The sequence below is a fragment of the Mesoplodon mirus genome, assembly GCF_964341445.2.
Source record: "Mesoplodon mirus genome assembly, chromosome: 19".
Taxonomy (NCBI): Eukaryota; Metazoa; Chordata; class Mammalia; order Artiodactyla; family Ziphiidae; genus Mesoplodon; species Mesoplodon mirus.
The window spans coordinates 4,520,040-4,542,136 of NC_138995.1; the positions used below are offsets into that span (position 1 = coordinate 4,520,040).

Genomic DNA, 22,097 nt, shown 5'->3' on the forward strand with positions numbered 1-22,097 from the left:
ATCCAGGCAGCTCTTACATGTAACATTGTTATTACCCAAGTTTAAGAATTGAGAGATTTCACAAAAAGATTCTGATTTTTTTGCTTTTCTTAGACAATTGGAAGGCTTGGTATGGTCATGCTAGGATTCTTGCCTGGCAACTGGGGTGGGTCTGAGAACCAGAGGCCCCCTTTAGATGGCAGTTCAGAAGAAGAAACGGACACCCAGAAGAGGATGACCTTCAGAAGAAATTTTTTACAGGCTGTGTGCTTGACTCATTTACGTTATGTGCCTGCCCCCTACAGGCAAGTGGGTTTGTGACCCCCCCCCTTGGACACATAGTAGGCCCACTGTCAGGAATGAATGAATGAATGAATGAGTAAATGAATGAATGAATTTATACACTCCCCCAGTTCTTGACATAGTAGCTAGCATATAATAAGTGCCAAATATTTTGATTTGATTTATCTTCTAAAGAAACGTGAGTTGAATTAGATTGCTTTTTTTATTGTGCACATCCTGATTTAAAGAAATATTCCCACACCGCATTTATTTCTGGTATACAGTGTATTTCTGTGCCTTAGCTGGGCACGTGGACCTCAGGGTGCTCAAAATTAGGGTTTGCCTCAAAACCAACGCTTTACACTTTCAGTCCAGTAGAGGGCAATAGCAACTAGGAATAGGAGAGGCGCAGTTAAGGCATCCCCCCAGGATCCCTGAACCATAGAATCAAATCCAGGATGGAAGTCACCTTGTTGTTGTTATTTAATATTCTTGATAGGTAATGTAGTCATGTGTTTAAAAATAGAATAGAAGAGAAGAGAAGAAAATAGAAGTAAAATGGTATATGATGAAATCTCCTTCTCCTCCCTTTTCCCCTTGTGTCTGGCTTCCTACCTCACTTCTATCTCAGGTACAATTGTTGTTTTTCTCTTGTATGCTCTTCCAGAGGTGTTTATGCACATGTAAACAGATACAAATATCTCTGTAAACCCTCCCCCCACTTTACCCAAAGGTAGCAGCACAAAAGGGTGTTTTGAGCATACTGTTCTATACCTTGTTTTGTTCCATCATGAAGTAGATTGTAGAACTATCCATAGCATTACATAGAGAGAAGGTCCCCCTACTCTCTCTGTCTTTCCAGCTGCAGACTTCTCCATGGCACACCTTTATCATCATCTATTCAATGGGGGGCTCCTGCTGCCAGAAATAAAGCTCAGTGAATAATCTTGAATATATTTTGCACACACTTGAGTATGTCTATAGCAGTGGCCATTGGCTCCAGCTGCACATGAGAATGATGAAGGGGGCTTTTAAAAATCCCACCCCCCCAAGCCATACCTCAGATCAACTACATCAGTATCCCCGAGCATGGGACCAGGGCACACAGGGAGCCCTATGTGCTGTTGACATCTAGGGGAAACTGACTGGTCGAGAGCGCATAGATTTCTAAATTTGCTAGATAGTGACAAATGGCTTCCATGGCTGGTTCTACCAATTTGCACTCTCACTGGCTTGTATGAGAGGGCCTGGGTGTTCACAGCCTCACTAACAAAGCATGCTTGTCAAACTTTGCTTTTTGCTAACCTGCTAGTTTTTTTTTTTTAAGATATCACAGTTTCGCTTTAATTTGCATTTTTCTTATTAGGGCTTGAGATTGAACATCTTCTCTTGTGTTTAAGAGCCTTCTGATCTGTCTGGTCATATCCTGTGCCCACTTTTCTTTTCTCTCTCTCTTTTTGTTTTGGCCGTGCCACATGCCTTGCAGGATCTTAGTTCCCTGATCAGGGATTGAACCCGGACCCCACGCAGTGGAAACATTGAGTCCTAACCATTGGATCGCCAGGGAATTCCCTCTTTTCTCTAGGTTGGTTTCTCTACATGTCAGCAAGACAAATTCTTTGTGATTTGAGTTGCAAATACTTTCTACTGCCTTGTCTTTTGTTTTGTTTTGTTTTTTCCCCTTGAAGAAGACTTTTTACATATTTGAATGTATCCATCTTTTGTTATGACTTCTGTGTTTTGTTTTGTTTTGTTTTTCGGTACCACGGGCCCAGCTGCTCCGCGGCTTGTGGGATCTTCCCAAACCGGGGCACGAACCCGTGTCCCCTGCATTGGCAGGCGGACTCTCAACCGCTGCGCCACCAGGGAAGCCCGGCTTCTGTGTTTTGAGTCATAGTTAGAAAGACCTTTCTCATTCCAGTCTTATAAAGGAAGCTTCCCATGTTTTCTTCTGGCACTTTGTGGTTTCCTTAATTTACAGGTAAATCTTTGATTCTTTTGGCATTTACCCTGATCTGTGGTGTGAGGTATGGATCCATCTTTGTTTTTCTTTCTAATGGCCGATTGTCCCATTACCTTTATCAAGAAGTAAGGTAGGAGCTGCATCAAACTGGAATTTCTTTGTTTTTGTCTTTGTATTTATAGCAACATCAGCTCCTACTTTCCTGTAAATGTGGTCCCATCCACCCCCTCCCCCCATTTACCTGTTCGATGCTTGATCGATTGATTTTTGTTTGTTTGCCATTGAGAATTGAGAATTTTATTACTAATCGGACATTGTTCTGACCTCTGGGGTTTCTATTTAGGATTTATTTTAGTTAATAACCAACAACGATGACCTTTTGTTGAATGTCTAATATATCTGTTTACAAGTATCGGTTCCGTTCATCATAAAGCAAACCTATGGTGTCAGTACTATTATTATTCCATTGGAGGAAAGTAATCAGAGAGTCTTTCAGGCTTGTCCAAGGGCCCACAGTTAAAAAGAGGCAGGGCTAGATGCAATGCAAGAGCCAGGTCTCTGGGGTCTGGGCTTTTTACTTGGCTTGACCCTGTAACTCGTCTTTGTGGAATGATTGCAGGAGGGAGTGAGTGAGTGAGTCAGTGAGGGCAGAAAGAAGACAGAATGAGTCAGCTCCTGCCCTCGGAGGAACCCGAAGGGGGAGATAAGATGTGAATGCAAATAACCGGAACACAAAGTAAACAGTGAGTCCACCAGCATTTTGGAAGCAGTCCACTTTCTATTCCCTCCTATTTAAAAATGCTTACTTCTTTCCAATTCCTCCCTACCTAGAAACCAGGGAGCCATACACTGGGGCAGGGGCAGTCGCCTTGGGTTTGATGCATTAAGTCACCCACTTGGAGGTCCCCTGTGGAGCCCTGCAGCCTGGTGGGGGGGGGCAAGGGGGGGAGGGAGATAGAGGGAGAGGGATAGAGGGGAGGTGGGTATAGGTAGGAGGGAGGGGGGTTAGGGAAGTGGGAGGAGCAAGGAGGAGGAGGGGAGGCGAGGGAGAAAATGAGGAGACAGGCTCAAGGAGTGAGGACGGAGCAGGACAAGAGAAGAGAGAGGGAAAGGAGAAAGAGGGCTTGGGGAGGAGGAAATGGGGGGAGGAGCTGGAGGAGTGGGAGAAGGAGGAAAGGGCTGGGGGATAGAGGAGAAGAGGGGGTAGGGAGAAGAAGAGGAGGAGGAGGAAGGAGGAGGAGGGGGGAAAGAAGTCCCCTACAGCCCCCGCCGCAGAGTTGCGCAACTCGCTTGGGCCGGGATTGGTCGCTGCCTCGTAAAGAGCCCCGCCCTCGGCGCCCTATGACCAATAGAGAGAGGAGGCGGGGCGGGATGCGTCCTGGGAGGCCAATGGCCGGAGGGGGGCGGGGCGGCGCGGCCTGGATCTGGCGCGCGCTCCCGGCGCCCTCGGAGCCAGAGCAGCGCTCGGAGCTCAGAGCTCGTTTCCCTTCACCGCTGTCGCCGCCGCTGCCCGCTGCCCGCCCTTGGCGCGTCCCCGCCCCGCTCTGCTCCGATCCCTGCAGCCGTCCCGGAGCGCGCTTATCTGTTTTTGCGAGCACAGTATCCCCGTTGCGGCACCGCGGCGATGGCCACCAAGATCGACAAAGAGGCTTGTCGGACGGCGTACAACCTGGTGCGCGACGACGGCTCGGCCGTCATCTGGTGAGGAACTTTCCTTTGCTCTCCAAGCCCCGCTCCCGAGCTCGCAAGGGGCCTGGTGCACTGAGCGGTCTTCCAGACCGGACGGATGAAGGGTCATCCCGTGCTGTCTTCCCGCAGCCATAACCCAGGACGGCGTGGAAAGCCAGCGCTGGCTTCTCCCTAGCCAGAGCATCTTTTAGATTGTCCTGCTGGAAGCTCGGCACTAGGCAGCTACCAACGCTGATGTGTGTGTGTGTGTTTTTCTCTTCTCCCAATCCAAAGGGTGACTTTTAAATATGACGGCTCCACCATCGTCCCCGGCGAGCAGGGAGCGGAATATCAGGACTTCATCCAACAGTGCACAGGTAGGGAGACGCGCCATCTGGGGGAGTTCCCCGTCTTTGGGGATATTGTCAGTGCCAGGAGGGGCGGCAGAGGCCAAACTGGGCGGAGCCTGTGGCCACCCTGGGCGCCTCTGGCTCTGTAGGAACCAGATTTGAGCGTTCTAAAGCCTCACAAAGCCTTCTCCCCTCTGGGCATCCAGAGCTATCAGAGGCGACCGCCTGGCTTCCTCTCTCCCAAGGTAACCTTTTCAGGCACGGCAGCTCCTTTGCCTCGTGCGGGTCGCTAGTTTTCAACCGTCAACTGCCGCTGTTCCAAACTCCTGGCTCGAGCCCTCCCCGCTTTCCCCTTCCACCGGTCAGTGAGCCCCAGTAAAAACAATCCTAGCGCTTATTGCAGGAGCTAGAAACGGTCAGCTTCACCCACCCCCCTTTTCCCACAATCATTGTCCGTGTGCTGGTGAAATGTTTTTATTTGTAGACTATAGAACCAGATATGAAAGAGTACCCACCGTAGGATCCCATTTATATGAAATGATAGAAAAGGCAAAGCTAATCTGTGGTGTGAAAAGTCAGAAGAATGGTCATATTTGCCGGTAGATAGCCACTGATGGGGGGCGGGAAGGACACCCGGAAGGCGGTGTGGGTCGGGTGGGGTTGAAAATGTATTTTGATCTGTGAGGCGGTTAAACAGGTTTCTACATATGTAGGAAATCTTTCAAGCAGAATCCTTAGGGTTTGTAAACTTTGTGCCCTTCCCTGCGGTGTGTTGAACCATTAGGAGGGAAGAACGCAGGTAGAACCACAACCCCACGTCCCCACCCCCCAACCCCACCCCCCGTCCCCACCCCATAGAAGCAAAAGGCCCAGCATCATTGGTAATAGGGCCTTTTAAAGCTGAGATTGGAGAATGGGCTCTTTTCCAGGCTCTGGTCTCTAGCTTGGAAACAGATATATTCAGACACAGGCAGTGCAGCCTGGAGGTTAGGGTGGGGACTCAGTCGGCAAGGTGGGTTGGAATCCCCGCGTGGCCACCCTCTAGCTGTGTGGTTTGGGGCAAATTACTTGACCTCTCGGGGCCTTGGTTTCCTCACCTGTAATCTTAGAGGGCTGTTGTGAGGATTGGTGAGTCAGTGCCTGTGCAAAGGACATGGTCATTTGTGAAATAAATAAAAAGTACTCATCGTGCCCAGGGTCATGCGGCGGCCCTTTTCCTTTATTCAAATGGTATTTTGCATTTACTCTAATTAAAAGAATATTTATAAAGTGTCTGCTATGGGCTGGGTGGTAGTGAGGTTTGTTTACTTTTTAAATCTTCTTTCAACTAGAACGTCTTCCTAAGAGCCGCCTCTAGACGTTCACTCACTGCTTTTGGAAAGGATTGTTTAAAATATCAGGCGTGGGAAGTACTTTCACAACTCACATCTAATGAGGTGCACGGGGCCTCTTTTTTTTTTTTTTTTTTTTTTTTTGCGGTACGCAGGTCTCTCACTGTCGTGGCCTCTCCCGTTGCGGAGCACAGGCTCCGGACGCGCAGGCTCAGCGGCCATGGCCCACAGGCCTAGCTGCTCTGCGGCATGTGGGATCTTCCCGGACCGGGGCACGAACCCGTGTCCCCAGCCTCGGCAGGTGGACTCCCAACCACTGCGCCACCAGGGAAGCCCGCACGGGGCCTCTTATGGGGAGCGGGTGGGGCCTGGGTTCCAATCCTGGCGGAGGAGCCCAGTCTCTGAACCACCTCTATCCTTCCGCCACCACGATGACTGCTTTTACAAGTGGAGTAAGTGCGGACTCCTGGCTTTCCCCCCATCTGGTGTATAACTGGGAGTTTCAGCAGTATTTTTGCCTTGCTGGCTCTGAGGCTTTCTCATAGGCCGGCTTCTTTCCTCTCTGGACAGTAAGGTAGCAGTTTCCTCCTGCTGGCCATCCATCACCCCCACCATCAGAATGGGGTCTTTCCCTGCCCCCCGCCCCCTGCCTCTGAAGCTATTGTTCTCTTCATCCAGTAGGAGAAGGTGACCCCGGGAAGAAAGGGCATCCTGTGAGTAGGTTCCGAACAGATGCTCCTGGCCATCGGGCGAGGCTGTGGTCAGAGAACACTTCCTCCCTCCCTGGAGCTTTGTGGTTTGCTAGTCAGACCCTTCCCCCAGTGACAGGAAGGGGAGTGGGGAGGGCCTGGTGGGAGAACTAAAAATGCTTTCCCTGCTGCTTGTTGATCTTATGAATGGGCTGTGGGATCTGAAGGCTCCGTCTGCTTTGGCTGGAAGTCCGCCTTCCTTCCCCAGCCATCTGTTGGACAAATGTATAGGCGAGTTATGGTTGCCGTGTCTACTCTTGTTTGTGTTAGAAAAGCTGGTTCCATCCCACTGCCGTGTCCTCATAACCCACTGACCAAGGATTCAGAATGCTGAGTAGTAACTTTCTATATGCAAGTCACTACACTGCACACGCTTTGTCTCTGTTACTGAGCTTGCTTCCCTTCCATAGATGAGGAAACCAAGACCCAGAGAGGTTAAGTGACTTGCCAGAGATCACACAGCAAGGTCGTGGCAGAGCTGGGACTTGAATCCGGGCAGGCTGGCTCCGAGGTCTGTGCTCTTGGCCCCTTCTTGCTGAGGAAGTGGTTTAGGGTCTCATTTCTAAGCCATGAGGCTTCTTCAGTGATATAGCAGGTTCTGGTCAGGGCTTGTGGGGTTGTTTGCAGGTTACAAAAGACACATTTGCCTATTCATGTGATGCAGGGAGGCTTCTTGGTGGCCCTCATCCCCAGCCAGGTGTCCTGACAGGCCTGAGGCTCCCCTGCTCTGCAGACAGCCTCCCGCTCTGGTCCAGCCTTCCTATTTCAAAACCTCTCACAAGGTCTCAGCGGACCTGGGAGCCTGAAAACAGCACCTGGTCTCCCCTCCATGTGCACTGTGGGGATGAGCGGGTGGAGGGTCCCCGGGCTCTCTCTCCTCCCTGACAGCCCCTCCTTGGACATCCTCTGTCTGAAACACCCTCCTTCACCTCTCCTGTGCCCTCTGGCTACTGTCTTCCTTCTCCTGTCCTTCCCCCAGGTTTTCCAGAATGGAATCTGCCCGTCCAGCCTCTCCCTGTCACCTCTCCTCAGCCCCCAGGCTGGCCTGTCCTTGTCTGCAGGAGCTGCTTCCTGAAGGTCATGGATCTGGAAATTCGCTGGGCCCTCGTCCTCCTGTTTCTCTCTGCCGGCAGGATTTGGAGCCCTCCGTGCCCCGCACTGGCTCTTCCGGCGCTGGACTCACCCGGCCCCCTTCCTTCTGCACTAAGTGCTCCATCACCGCCTCTGCTCCTGCTTCTTGCCCCAAACTTCAGTCCGTGTGGAATGGTGGGAGATCTGTCAGGGGCAGTGAGAGAAGCCCAGTGCAGTTAGCTTAAGCGAAAAAAAAAAACAAAACAAAAAAACTCAGCGTAGCTTCCACAGTTGGCAAGTCCAGGCCAAGTAGTAGCTGCAGGTAAGGCTGCCCGAACTCATCCTCCCCTCCTGCTGCTGCTAGCTCTGTCTTCCTCCTTTATTGCCCTTCTTGGGGGCAGGAGGGCAGGTTCCCCTGAGCGGTGATACAGATGCCCCCTAACCATCCCAGCTTCCGGGCTGCGGGCAAAGCCATCCTGATGGGGATAGACAGACTCTTTGCCACCGATTTCAATGGAAGTCTCCAGACTGACAGACGCTGTTTGGCCTGGCTGGCTTCATGTGCCCACTGTGAACCAGTCACCGCCATTCTGGCTGGCTAGAGCTGGATCAGTGCCCACCGCTGGAGAGGGGGAGGGGCAGGCCCACCCAAACCAGGAGACAGGGTGGGGGAGGGTGGTTTCCTAAGGGAAGAGTGGAGGGGAGGGCATGTTGCTTCCAGAAGAGAGGCAAACCCAAAACAGGTCCATGGCCCGCGCTTATTGCAACAGTTCCTCAGCCCTTGCTCTTTCTTGTCCTACATCCAATCTACCCCACCTCAACCCCCCACTGGGAGTAACTCTTCCTAAAGAAGGGCTGTAATCAAGTTTCTCCTCTGCTCATTAACCATCTATAGCTCCCATCTGCCCATTGCATTTACAGGCTGCCTGCTTGCCCTTCCAGTCCCTTGGTCCCCACCCACCTCTCCTGCCCAAGAGCTCCCCACACCCTTCTTTGTGCACCTGTGGCCTAACCCTGTGTCATACTCCCAGCCTGCAGGCCAGTGATTTTGGAGGTTCCCTCTGGGCAGAATTCCTCTCCCCTGTATCTGTCCATCTGGGATTGAGCCAGCAAACCAGTCTAGTGCAATCCCTTCTGTATTTCAACAGCCATAACCCTTGGGAATCAGAAAAGCTCTAGATTCACGTCCCAACTCTGCCCCTTGCTGTGTGGCCTTGGGCAAGGACATCCCTTTCTCTGTGCCACAGTTTTCTGCTCTGTAAAATGCAGGTCCTGATGGTGCCTGCCTCTGATGGTGACTGGGAGGGTTAACTGAAATAGTATGTCCAAAAGGAGAGCCCAGCACCTCCCTGATGCTCTTGTTACTGTTACTTTTTTTTTTTTTTTTTTTTTTTTTTTGCGGTACGCGGGCCGCTCACTGTTGTGGCCTCTCCCGTTGCGGAGCACAGGCTCCGGACGCGCAGGCTCAGCGGCCATGGCTCACGGGCCCAGCCACTCCACGGCATGTGGAATCTTCCCGGACCGGGGCATGAACCCGCGTCCCCTGCATCGGCAGGTGGACTCTCAACCACTGCGCCACCAGGGAAGCCCATTACTCTTACTTTTTATGGCATTTTTATTTTCCTAGCACTTAGGATGACAGTGTGCTTTCTGCTCTGAAGCTTTCAGTGCGTGCCCCAGCTCAGCACACAGTAGGCACTCAGCTCTGGGTTTGCCCATGAGAGGCGCTCAACCCCAGGCTGGCACGCAGTAGGCCCCATGTGGGCATGCATGAGACCTTTAGCCTGGGCCTGCATGCAGTAGGTGCTCAGTACATGGTAACGGGGTGGTTAGCACAGTGGTTAAAGGGCTGGGCTGGGTTCAAATACTCACCCGTCATGTGATCTGGAGCAGGTGAGTTGATCTGCTCTTTCTTTTGCTATAATGTGGTCATTAGCAGGATTAAGGAAGCAGGTCCATGGCGCCAAAGATGCAGTATGTGCTCCATAAATGGTAATCACTGCGATTATCAGTGGATTTAATTGTTGTGGAAGTAACGTATGTGGTCTGAGAGCACCAGAGAGATCGGAGGGGGAAGAGGTGATGGGGTGGGAACGGGTACCGAGCTGGGCTGGAGGGTCTTTGGTTGCCCCAGCAGAGCCCCGGGGAGTGGGGAGGAGCCAGGGCTCAGCTGGCAAAGGAGAAAGGAGCTGTTTGGCAGATTGACCGGTCACGTGATCTCTCTGATCTCAGCATCAGGGCTTACGGATCATGTGTGTGTGTTGGGGCCATGGCTCGGGCTGTCTATGAAATCATGTCTTGTTTCTGTACCTTACAAGTAATACACGTCCTTTGCAGGGTACTCAGAAAGCAAGACTAAGCAGAAAGAAGGGAATAAAAACCAGATATAGTTCAGATATAGTTTAACGTTCAGAAATTTGTCCATTCATTCGTTCGTTCCCTCTTTCCCTCCTCCGATGTATACGAGTGGCTACTCTGTAGGGTACTGTTCTAGGCACCAAGGATAAATATAGAAGCAGAGAAAGACCCCCCTGTCCTCATGGAGCTGTTGTTTTATTGTCATCGCCCAGCCTTTAAAGTAGCTCCAGAATGTTCTCGCATATAAATGTAGCATTGTTTAATAGATCTTTTATTGATGGACCCCAGAATACTCTGTTGCAAGCAGTTTTATTTTAGACAGAATCCAGCCGCCTGGGAATGAATCCAGTTTTCTGCTGGTGCAGATTTTAGAGCCGATCAGTTACAGTTACGAGCATCGATGTTGGAGCCAGGGTGTCTTGCCTTGACTTGTAGCCTTGCTGCGCTGTGTGACCTTGGTCAAGTCTCCCAGATGCTCTGTTTCCTCTTCTGTAAGATGGGGATAGTAATTGCACATGGTGTACAGGGTTGTTGTGAGGGTACATTGACGTGATACACACAAAGCTTGTAGGGCAATGCCTGGTATAGAGTGGCTGCTCAATAAATGTGGTTACTGGTAATGTAGCACTTTGGAAGGTGGTCTGTCTGGGTGCAGATGATATTCCCATGATGCTCTGGTGAGTCTGGAGTGTTCAGCTCAAACATCACTCACAGAGAGATGTGGGGTTGCATGTTTTTGTCTGTCCAGCATCCCATCGTTCTGAGGAACTTCTCCCTGTCATTTTATAATAAGCCTGCTCAGCCAATGTAGTTCCAGTGAGGCTGACTCCGCCTCTCCCCACTGAGAGGGCACATGACCCAGATCTGGCCAATCAGAGTAAGCCATTAACTGTTAACAAGTCTGTTAACTGATTGGTTCAGGGTTGGGCCCAGGTGACTCAAGTCAAACCAATCAGCTCCATCCCTTAGACTTTGGGTCCCTTTATCTTTCTCTGGGATTAAGACCTGTAAGCACATTGAAGGCTTGGGGCTTGCAGCACCCATCAACCATTTGGAGAGGGAACCTGAGAACTCAGGTATAGAGCCAAAGATGGAGGATGGAGAACAGATGACATGGCTTAAACTCCTGGATCCAGCCATGCCTGAAGCTCTCTCCTGGCTGTTTGCTTTCATGAGCCAATGATTTTTTTTTTTTCCTTAAGGCAGCTTGAGAGGGTTCTTTCTCATTTCCCTCTAGAAGAGTCCTGGTCATAGCATCCAGGGTAGATGGCTGGGACAGGCTAAGAGAGGAGAATCCAGGTTGGGCAAGGAATTCAAAACCTCTCATGTGAGAACTGACTGAGGAAATGGGGCATATTTCACTTGGAGAGACACCTCAGGGGGACAGGAGTGTTGTCTTCAGATGTTTGAGGAGCTGTCCTGTGGAAGGTATGGACTTCTTCAGTGTTCCTACCCTCATCCCAACCCCATGTGGTAGAGGACCAAACAGTAGGAATTTCAGGGACAGATTTTGGGTTTGCCTGAGGAAGAACTGGCCTCAAGTTAGAATGGGCTGTCACTGGAGGTAGTAAGACCCCCATCATGGGAGGTATGTTAGGGGAGGCTGCCTGACCCCTTGGCATAGATATTTAAGGAAGAGGCCCTTGTTGACCATGCATTCTCCTTCTCTCTCACAGCCCCCTTCTCTAGTCTGTTCTGCTCCCAAGAAGAGTGGCAAAATGCATTAGCTTAGGTATAGGAAATGCCCCTCTGGGATGGGGTCAGCCCTACCAGGGACTGAGTATGGCAGTGGGATGGTTCCTAAGGAAAACGGGGGTGTCTTTATTGTTAAAGAAAAAAACCATTCATTCTAACTCTTGTTAAAGAACAGTAAGGCAGGGCTTCCCTGGTGGCGCAGTGAGAGTCCACCTGACGATGCAGGGGACATGGGTTCGTGCCCTGGTCCAGGAAGATCCCACATGCCGCGAAGTGGCTAGGCCCATGAGCCGTGGCCGCTGGGCCTGCGCGTCCGGAGCCTGTGCTCCGCAACGGGAGAGGCCACAACAGTGAGAGGCCCGCGTACCCCAAAAAAAAAAAAAAAAAAAGAACAGTAAGGCAAACTTTATTCAGGGGACTGTTGGGGTAGGTGTAGGGACCACTACAGGGGAGAGAGATCAGGTCCAACTCTGAATGCAACAAGGAAAAGTGGGAATTTATAGTCAAGGAGCAAGGTGGGGGATCCGTGGATAGAAAGTTACCAAGAGGAAGGGTCAGGGGTGAGGGGGGATTCTGGCTGAACTGACCTAACGGGATACTTGCTGAAGGCAGGCCAGTGATCAGATATCACTGGGGGAGGGTGGGGATGAGGAGCCCAATTAGATATCAAGGGTGATCGGATATGGAGGATGGGGGATTCTGGCTTAACTGATTTGGCAGGATCCTTGCTAAAATCGGATAAGGCAGGGATGAACACAGAAGTCCAGAAGTTGAGACCTAGTTGAAAAAGAGCTTAGAAGAGCCTGGTTAGAGTTTAGTCAAGGAGAGAATCTTTGCTGTTACTGCAAGAGGGATGGGACGAGAAAGAGACAAATACACTTGCTGTCCATGGCCTCTGCCTGTGCAGCTGTACAACACACGTACAAGTGGCGGTCTATGTATTTTGCTCTTCTCCACGTGGATCTTTTCCCCCTAGCTTCGCTCAAATTTAGAAATTGGTGTGAGAAGGGATGAAGAGAAATTGCCTAGGGAGTCTAAGGCAGTATGAGGTCAAAAGGAAGCTGTAAATCTGTGACAGTGCTTCGGACATTGTAAACTGCTAAATAGTCTGTTCCTCAGCATTCAACAAACATTGACTGAAACATCGTTTCTGTTGCTCCAGAAACAATGTTGGGTGATGAATCTTAAGTGGCACCTGAAGGGCTATTGAGACATTCCCTCACAGTTTTCTGGAAAATTCACTCTCCCACTGCCTTCTTGGCCCACACATCTGTTGCTGGGAGGTCCTGAGCTGCATTGTGTGGCTTCTTTGTGTCATGAGCTGCTTGGGCTTTGTGACAGCTCTTCTGGGTGATATTTGTGCTTGCTTTGGAGTTGGTGGCCCCATCTCCCAAGGAGAAGGTTGCTAGATGTCCCTTTTCCTGGTACGTAGGGTGTCTGTGGTTCCGTAAAAGTGTTCAATTAGTTGAAATGAATTGAGTTTCTGCTCCTTGAAACTCTTTAGACATTAATGCAAACTTTTGGAAAGTATCGCTTGTGGATCGTGTAAATGTTATATCTATGTTCTCATCTCCCATCCTTTTTTCACCTCGTTACATCCTGGCATCCCCCCCATAACGAGAGCTTGGCACCCTGTGCACAGGTCCTCTGTCACCTTCTGGTGGCCAAATGTAGTGGCCGTTTCTTTGTCTTTTTTTAAATAAATTTATTTATTTTTGGCTGCATTGGGTCTTTGTTGCTGCGTATGGGCTTTCTCTAGTTGCGGTGAGCGGGGGCTGCTCTTCGTTGCGGTGCGCGGGCTTCTCATTGCGGTGGCTTCTCTTGTTGCGGAGCACGGGCTCTAGGCGCGCGGGCTTCAGTAGTTGTGTCACATGGGCTCAGTAGTTGTGGCTCGCAGGCTCTAGAGCGCAGGCTCAGTAGCTGTGGTGCACGGGCGTAGTTGCTCTGCGGCATGTGGGGTCTTCCTGGACCAGGGCTTGAACCCGTGTGCCCCGCGTTGGCAGGCGGATCCTTAACCACTGCACCACCACCAGGGAAGCCCCGTTTCTTTGTCTTTATTCCACGTTCCCTCCTTCCAGCCTTGGTCAGCAACCACTACTCACTGAAAAGATAATTTTCCCATCCTTCTGCTTCTGCACTGCAAAGCTTGCCTAGTTCTCCTTTTCTGTTTCTCATCTCTTGCTCTCACTTCCTTCTGCTGGTTCTCCTTCCCTTTCGTGCCCCATAAGTGTGGGTGTTTCCTGGGTCCACCCTTGGCGCTGGCTTTTCCTTCTCTGGGATATTTATTGAGTGCCTGCTGTAGGGAAGCCCTTTGCTGAGTGCTGAGTTGACCCTTTCCTGACCCTGGCGAGATTGCAGTCCAGGCGGGGGTGGGGATGGGAGGGGGACTTCTCTCTCCCTTTAACAACCTTTTGTAGTTTTTGCCCGTAAGGTCCAAATGCTTAGAGATGACATGGAATGTTCCTTAGGATGGGATGCTCGCCAGCTCACCCCACGCATGCACATTCCCAACACATGATTCTGACCCCATGGATGCCAAATGCCCCGCACTGTGTGGCGCTTTGCATGTATTAGCTCATCTATTATAATTTTTCTTATCCATGAGGGGTGTGTATGTAATAAGTACAATGGACCAGAGTAGGAGTCAGCCCCATTTTACTGATAAGGAATCTGATGGTTTCCTTGGAGAGTCAAAAGTCACTTGCATGGTAGACTCACAGATATAGAGAACAAACTAGTGGTTACCAGTGGGGAGAGGGGAGGGGGGGAGGGGCAAGTTAGGGGTAGGGGGAAGAAAGGGTTATTATGGGATTATAGGAAATCATGTGTCTGAAACTTTTGAAAATTGTAAAGCACTATGGAACTTAAAGAATGTTTCACCCTGGGGCTTCCCTGGTGGCGCAGTGGTTGAGAGTCCGCCTGCCGACGCAGGGGACGTGGGTTTGTGCCCCCGGCTGGGCCCATGAGCCATGGCCGCTGGGCCTGCACATCCGGAGCCTGTGCTCCACAACAGGAGAGGCCATAACAGTGAGAGGCCCGCGTGCCGCAAAAAAAAAAAAAAAAAGAATGTTTCACCCCATAAACAAAAATTTTTTAAGAAGTCACTTGCTTGAGATGGCACAGTAGGTAGAAAACTTGGACTCTGAACCCAGATCTGTGTCCGAGGCTCCCAGCCTTTCCCCTGCCCTGTGCTGCCCTGCCTCCCCCTTCCTTGGGACTTGAGCATAGTCTTCCCTCTTCCGGCCCTGTCCTTGTCCGTTCTGCTTTCCTGGAGGACTTCTATACATCCGTCAAGGCCCAGTGTAAATATCCCCTCCATTCAGATCCCCTCCTTGCCTTTGTGATGCTCATCACATTCTGCGGTGGTTACGTATGCGTCTGTTTCTTCAGTTCCATGGCGAGATCCTGGAAAGGGAGACTTTGTCTCTCTGGCGGTGGTATCCTCAGTGGAGCATCTCCACCCCTCTTGGTTACCTGGTTCCAATCTCTCTTTTTATTAATTAATTAATTACTTAATATTATTTTTTTAACATCTTTATTGGAGTATAATTGCTTTATAAGGGTGTGTTAGTTTCTGCTGTATAACAAAGTGAATCAGCTGTACATATACATATATCCCAATATCTCTTCCCTCTTGCGTCTCCCTTCCTCCCACCCTCCCTATCCCACTCCTCTAGGTGGTCATAAAGCACCGAGCTGATCTCCCCGTGCTATGTGGCTTCTTCCCACTAGCTATCTATTTTACGTCTGGTAGTGTATATATGTCCATGTCACTGTCTCACTTTGTCCCAGCTTCCCCTTCCCCTTCCCCGTGTCCTCAAGTCTATTCTCTAGTAGGTCTGCATCTTTATTGCTGTCTTGCCCCTAGGTTCTTCATGACCACTTTTTTTTTTTTTTTTTAGATTCCATATATATGTGTTAGCATACAGTATTCATTTTTCTCTTTCTGACTTACTTCACTCTGTATGACAGACTCTAGGTCCATCCACCTCACTACAAATAACTCAATTTCATTTCTTTTTATGGCTGAGTAATATTCCATTGTGTATATGTGCCACATCTTCTTTATCCATTCATCTGTCAATGGACACTTAGGTTGCTTCCGTGTCCTGGCTAATGTAAATAGAGCTGCAATGAACATTGGGGTGCATGTGTCTTTTTGAATTATGGTTTTCTCAGGGTATACGCCCAGTAGTGGGATTGCTGGGTCATGTGGTAGTTCTATTTTTAGTTTTTTAAGGAACCTCCATACTGTTCTCCATAGTGGCTGTATCAATTTACATTCCCACCAACAGTGCAAGAGGGTTCCCTTTTCTCCACACCCTCTCCAGCATTTGTTGTTTGTAGATTTTTTGCTTTTTTTTTTTTTTTTTTTTTTTGCGGTATGCAGGCCTCTCACTGTTGTGGCCTCCCCCGTTGCGGAGCACAGGCTCCGGACGCGCAGGCCCAGCGGCCTTGGCTCACGGGCCCAGCCGCTCCGCGGCATATGGGATCCTCCCAGACCGGGGCACGAACCCGTATCCCCTGCATCGGCAGGCGGACTCTCAACCACTGCGCCACCAGGGAGGCCCGTTTGTAGATTTTTTGATGATGGCCATTCTAACTGGTGTGAGATGATATCCCCATCTCTTTTTCACCAGTGGGTGTGTCACTCCCTTGTGTGGACCCAAGTCGTGGGCTGTAGCACTTACTAACTCCCCAAGCTATATCCACATGACTGTTCATGTATCTGTTTGGTATCTGACTCTTCTGCTAGAATCTGAGCTCCTGGGGGGCAGAAGCCTGCTCTGCTTGGTTCTCTGCTGTACCGTCAGCACCTGGACCAGCACCTGGCATTCTCCCCAGGTGGGTGTTGAATAGATGAATGAACACAGTCCCCCGAGATGTTTGAGAGCCGAGCTCACCCCTGGACGGCCCGCTGTTCCCTCTGCCAATATAACTGCCCAGGGGCCTGTATGGAGGGCCTGCAGGTGCCGGGGCTCTGAAACCCTCACCCGCACTGGCCTCTGGCCCAGCTCCCTGCCCCGGAGCCCGTGCGTGGCTGCATTCCTCACCGACTTAATTTGATGCTTTCGGCTTTTCAGATTCCGCTCAGTGGCCTCTGCAGGGGCAGGTCCCCAGAGGCCTGTATGTGAAGGCAGGGCTGTTAAGCTCAGCATTTTGTGTTTTATTTCATCAGTGCATTTGAAATTAACCTGCCTGACATCCTGTTTAATTCTGGACTTAGTTTCTGGTCATCTGTCTCGTTTTTCCTCATGTACTTAATCTTTTTTTATCATCCGTGCATTTGTATAAGCTTCCTTGCCAATAATAAGTAATAGTAATACTTCAAAAATAATGGTGAACGCTGAGCTTTTATTGTGCCAGGAATTGTGCTGAGGTCATTGTATGAGTTTCCTGTGGCTGCTGTAGCAGATGACCACAAACTTAGTGGTTTAAACCAATGTAATTTTCTCATCTTAGAGTTCTGGAGGGCAGAAGTCCAAAATCAACCTCACTGCGCTAACATCAAGTGTGGGCCGCTGTGTACCTTCTGGAGGCTTGAAAGGAGAATTGATTTCCTGGCCTTTTCCAGCTTCTAGAGACGCCTGCACCCCTTGGCTCGTGGCCCCTTCCTCCACCTTCAAGGCCGACAATGGCTGGTTGAGTCCTTCTCACGATGCCATCTCTCTGATTCTTCTGCCTCCCTCTCTTCCCTATTTGAGGACCCTTGTGATGACTTTGGGCCCACTCGGATCATCCGGGATAATCTCCCCATGCTGAGGTCCTTAATTTAATCACACCCACCAAGTCCCCTTTGCCGTGTCAAGTCACAGAGTCACAGGTTCTGGAGATTAGGATGTGGACATCTTTAGGGGCCACTGTTTTGCCAGCCAGAGTCATCTAATCGTGATTTCATTTCATCGACACCGTGACCCCATGTTGTAGGCCCTGTTGTCCTTCCCATTTCATAGACAGGAAAACTGAGGCTCAGAGCCATAACGTCACTGGCCCGGGGTTGCACAGAGGTGGAGCTGTGTTCCTTACCCAGTGCCTGTGCTCCTGGCCACCATTCCTGACACCCTGCAGCACTTGCAGCTGAAATTCTTTTGAAACAAGGAGGGAAGACCACGGGCGAGCTCTTTTCTTTTTTTTCCTCTTCCCCTCCCCCAGTTTTATTGAGAAATAATTGGCATGCACCACTGTGTAAGTTTAAGGGGTACAGCATGATGGTTTGCTTTACATATATCATGCAATGATGACCATAATAGGTTAACATCCACCGTCTGATATAGATACAATAAAAAGAAAAGAAAAAAAATTGTTTTTCTCCTGTAATAGGAACTCTTAGGAGGTATCCTCTTAACAATTTTCCACAAGCTTTTTTCTTGAATGCCAGTGGGCAGACCCGAGGCCTGTGCCTCTGGCTGGTGGTACATTTCTAAGAATATGCAGCTCAGAGGTACTTTTTCTGCCTTTGCTCAAGTGAAAAACCTGTGATGGTCTCTGGGGAACAACACTTCGTAATTCAAACGCCTCCATTCTTCCCAGGGAAGAATTGTCACTCTGCTACTTTTGACCGAAAGGATGGCCCTTGGAGGTCATCTGATCTGACCCGGAAGTAGTGTTCTTCCTCTTTTTTGGCTATAATTCTACCTTGGCTCTAGAATGGAGTATACACTGTTCATGGTTTGCAAATAAAGGAAGCTGCTGCCTTGGGCAGGCCGCAGGCCCCTCTGGGTCACACGCTGGGGCTTCTGAGGAGGAGTGAGAAGAGCCAGGCTCTGTGCAATGCCTGTGTGAGCTCCCTGCCCAACCGAGGAGGGAGCCTGTGTTCACTCCAGGCGAGCTCTTGCAGCCCTGAGCTGGGATACCATTTGCTCTGTTTTTTTGTGTTTGTGTTGGTTTTGGTTTGGTTTTAGTTTTATTGAAGTAAAGTTGATTTACATGACTTGCTCTGTTCTTTTTTTTTTTTTTTTTTTTTTGGCTGTGTTGGGTCTTCGTTGCTGCGTGGGGGCTTTCTCTAGTTGCGGTGAGCGGGGGCTACTCTTCGTTGCAGTGCATGGGCTCATTGCAGTGGCTCCCCTTGTTGCGGAGCACGGGCTCTAGGCGCGCAGGCTTCAGTAGTTGTGACATGAGGGCTCCGTAGTTGTGGCTTACGGGCTCTAGAGCACAGGCTTAGTAGTTGTGGCTCATGGGCTTAGTTGCTCCGCGGCATGTGGGATCTTCCCGGATCAGGGCTCGAACCCGCGTCCCGTGCATTGGCAGGCAGATTCTTAACCACTGTGCCACCAGGGAAATCCCACTTGCTCTGTTCTTGATTTGCCAAAACCTACTGCCGTGTATCGATTTGGGGAAAGTAACTTACCCTCTTCTTTGGTGCTTTGTAACTACTCATTATCCAACAAATGTACATTGCGGACCTACTATGTGCCAGGCACTCTTGGTACTGGGGAAGTTGGGGGATCCAGTTCACAGAGCTTACATTCAATGGGAATGCAGGGGTAGCTAATAGACGAGCTAGCAAATCTGATCTTTTCAGAATGAGATGAGTGCTAAGAAAATGAAATGAAGCAATGGGCCAGAGGTAGATTGTGGGGAGGCCACTATTAGCCAGGGTGGTCAGGGGAGGCCTAAAGAGGAGGTGACGCTAAGGCAAGACCTGAATGAAAAGGAGCCAGGCATGCGGGTATCTGGGTGAGGAATGAGCCCAGCAAAAGGGGAGGCCCTCTAACCAAACATCTGATAATGGTCTAGCTTCCAGAATGTGTAAAGAACTCTTACAACTCAACAATACCAAGACCAATAACCCAAGTAAAAATGGGCAAGGGAGGGCTTCCCTGGTGGTGCAGTGGTTGGGAGTCCGCCTGCCGATGCGGGGGGTGCAGGTTCGTGCTCTGGTCTGGGGGGTCCCGTGAACCACGGCCGCTGGGCCTGTGCGTCCGGAGCCTGTGGTCTGCAATGGGAGAGGCCACAGCGGTGAGAGGCCCACGTACTGCAAAAAAAAAAAAAAAAAAAAAGAGCAAGGGATTTAAAAAAATTTTATTTATTTTAGGCTGCCTTGGGTCTTTGTTGCTGCGCGCGGGCTTTCTCTAGTTGTGGCGAGCGGGGGCTGCTCTTCGTGTGGTGCACGAGCTTCTCATTGCGGTGGCTTCTCTTGTTGCGGAGCACAGGCTATAGACATGTGGGCTCAGTAGTTGTGGCTCACGGGCTCTAGACCGCAGTCCCAGTAGTTGTGGCACACGGGCTTAGTTGCTCCGCGGAATGCGGGATCTTTCCGGACCAGGGCTTGAACCCATGTCCGTCCCCTGCATTGGCAGGTGGATTCTTAACCACTCTGCCACTGGGGAAGCCCTAGGCAAGGGATTTGAATTGACATTTCTCCAAAGGAGACATACACATGGCCAGTAAATACATGAAAAGATGCTCAGCATCATTGTCATTAGGGAAATGCAAATCAACCCACAGTGAGGTATCACCTCACACGCACAAGGAGACTATAATAAAAGGCGTTGAGAGGATGTTGCGACTCAGAACCCTCATGCACTGCTGGTGGGAAGGGAAACTGGTGCAGTGCCTTGGGAAACAGTTTAGCAGTTCCTGAAAGGTTAAGCCTGGCTATTTCATGCCTTAGTATCTACCGGAGAGAGATGAAAACACACAAAAATTTGTACATGAATGTCACAGCAGGATTATTCACAATCCCAAAAGTGGAAACCACCCAAATGTCCATTAGCTGATGAACAGATAGACAAAATGTGGTCCATCCATCAATGGAATATTACTCAGTCATAAGAACAAATGAAGTACTAATTCGCGCTATCACATGGGTGAACCTTGAAAACATGACGCTGAGTGAAACATTGTACTGAGAAGTCAGACTTGAAAGGCCACATGTTGTGTGCTTCCATTTATTTCAAGTTTCCAGAAGAAGCAAATCCATGGGGATGGAAAGCAGGTTAGCAGTTGCCAGGAGTGGCGACGGGGGACGAGGAGTGACTATTCGTGGGCATGGGGTCGCCTTTTGAGGTGATGACAACGTTCTAAAGTAGACAGTGGTGATGGTTGCACAACCTTGTGGGTGTACTAAAAACCAACGAATGGGGCTTCCCTGGTGGCGCAGTGGTTGAGAGTCCACCTGCCGATGCAGGGAACGCGGGTTCGTGCCCCGGTCCGGGAAGATCCCACATGCCATGGAGCGGCTGGGCCCGCGAGCCATGGCCGCTGAGCCTGTGCGTCCGGAGCCTGTGCTCCGCAACGGGAGAGGCCACAGCAGTGAGGGGCCCGCGTGCTGCAAAAAAAAACCAAACCAATGAATTGTACACATGAAAGGGGTGAATTTTATAGTATGTAACTATCTCAGTTTTTAAAATGTAAAGAAGAAAGGGGGTGGGACTTCCCTGGTGGTCCAGTGAGTAAGACTCTGCACTCCCAATGCAGGGGGCCCGTGTTCCATCCCTGATCGGGGAACTAGAACCCGCATGCGGGCTGCAACTAAACGTCCACATGCCGCAATGAAAGATCCCATGTGCCGCAACTAAGACCCGGCGCAGAATAAATAAATAAATAAATAAATAAATTTTTTTTGGAAAAAAGAAAAGAATCGGGGTGGGCGGGATGACAGAAATCCAGCAGGGTGGTGGCCTTGCGTGTGCATGAAGGTGGGGTCAGAGGCCTGATTTCGCCTGAACAGCATGCATTTTATTCCCATGTCTCTTGTCCTACGACCTTGCAGAATTTCGCCTTGGGCCTTCCTGTCGTTCCTTCCCACGTCCACACTTGTGGTTCTGCCTGCCACTTTTCCCTCCATGTCAGACCTGCTTTTCCCCATGGCCCCTTTCCAAACCCGCGCGCCCCAGACGCTCTCAGCCCCGCCCCTCGTGCTCCCACGTGAACTTGATGGTCTCCCGGCTCTCATTTCCCGCTCCCTCCGTGTGCTCTGAAACAGTTATCCACGTCCTTATCATCACCACTGTCTGGCGTTTTTAGTGTCGCTGCCTCTGTGCCAGGTTCAGTTGTGAGCCCTTCCACAATTCTGATGAGGATTGACAGCCAGACACAGCACTGGACCCACGGCTGGGTTTTCATCTTCCAGTTCAGCGCCTGGCACCAAACTGGTGCCCAGAAGGTGTTTCGTTGCCTGCAACTGTTGCATCGGACATGGGTACTTAAAGGAAAGCGGAAGGTCTGTCTTGGATGTTCATGTGCGTTAGTAACTAGGAGAATCAATAAAAGAGTGAGTTGACACAGCTGTAAATGTGTGCGCAGACTCCAGGGCTGTGAGTGTCAACAGCTACGGGGATGAAAACCACTTGTGTGTCTGTCCCCACCACTCGGGGGCCCTGAGGCAGGGACAGAGAACCCCCCCACCCCCACCTAGCTCAGAACATTGTGGACCAGAGAGGGGATGCCAGTGAGCCCTGATCACACAGCAGAGAGAGGCAGAGTGGGGACTTGAACCTGGGTTTCCTGGATCTCTGAGCTGCTGAGGGTTGGCGTTTGCTTTGCACCTCTGGGGCCCCGTGCTTGGTGACGTGAGCAGGGAGGGGAGAGAAGAACCCCCACGTTATGCAGGCATTGCTCATCCTACCATCACCATGTTCTTGGGCTGCCCTCCCCATGTGCTTTTATTTACGAGGCACATTTGTCCAGACCAGGTAATTGCTACCTG

At 50.4% G+C, this 22,097-nt stretch overlaps 1 protein-coding gene across 1 annotated transcript in view; it reads left to right on the forward strand.

Moving 5' to 3' along the window:
- Positions 1–3,654: 3,654 nt before the first annotated feature.
- COTL1 (coactosin like F-actin binding protein 1) overlaps positions 3,655–22,097 on the forward strand; it is a 44,656-nt gene continuing 26,213 nt past the window's right edge. The window contains exons 1-2 of the mRNA XM_082607688.1: positions 3,655–3,925; positions 4,187–4,269. Coding sequence (XP_082463814.1) covers positions 3,849–3,925; positions 4,187–4,269 — 160 coding nt within the window. The 5' untranslated portion in view covers positions 3,655–3,848. The remainder of the gene's footprint in view (positions 3,926–4,186; positions 4,270–22,097) is intronic.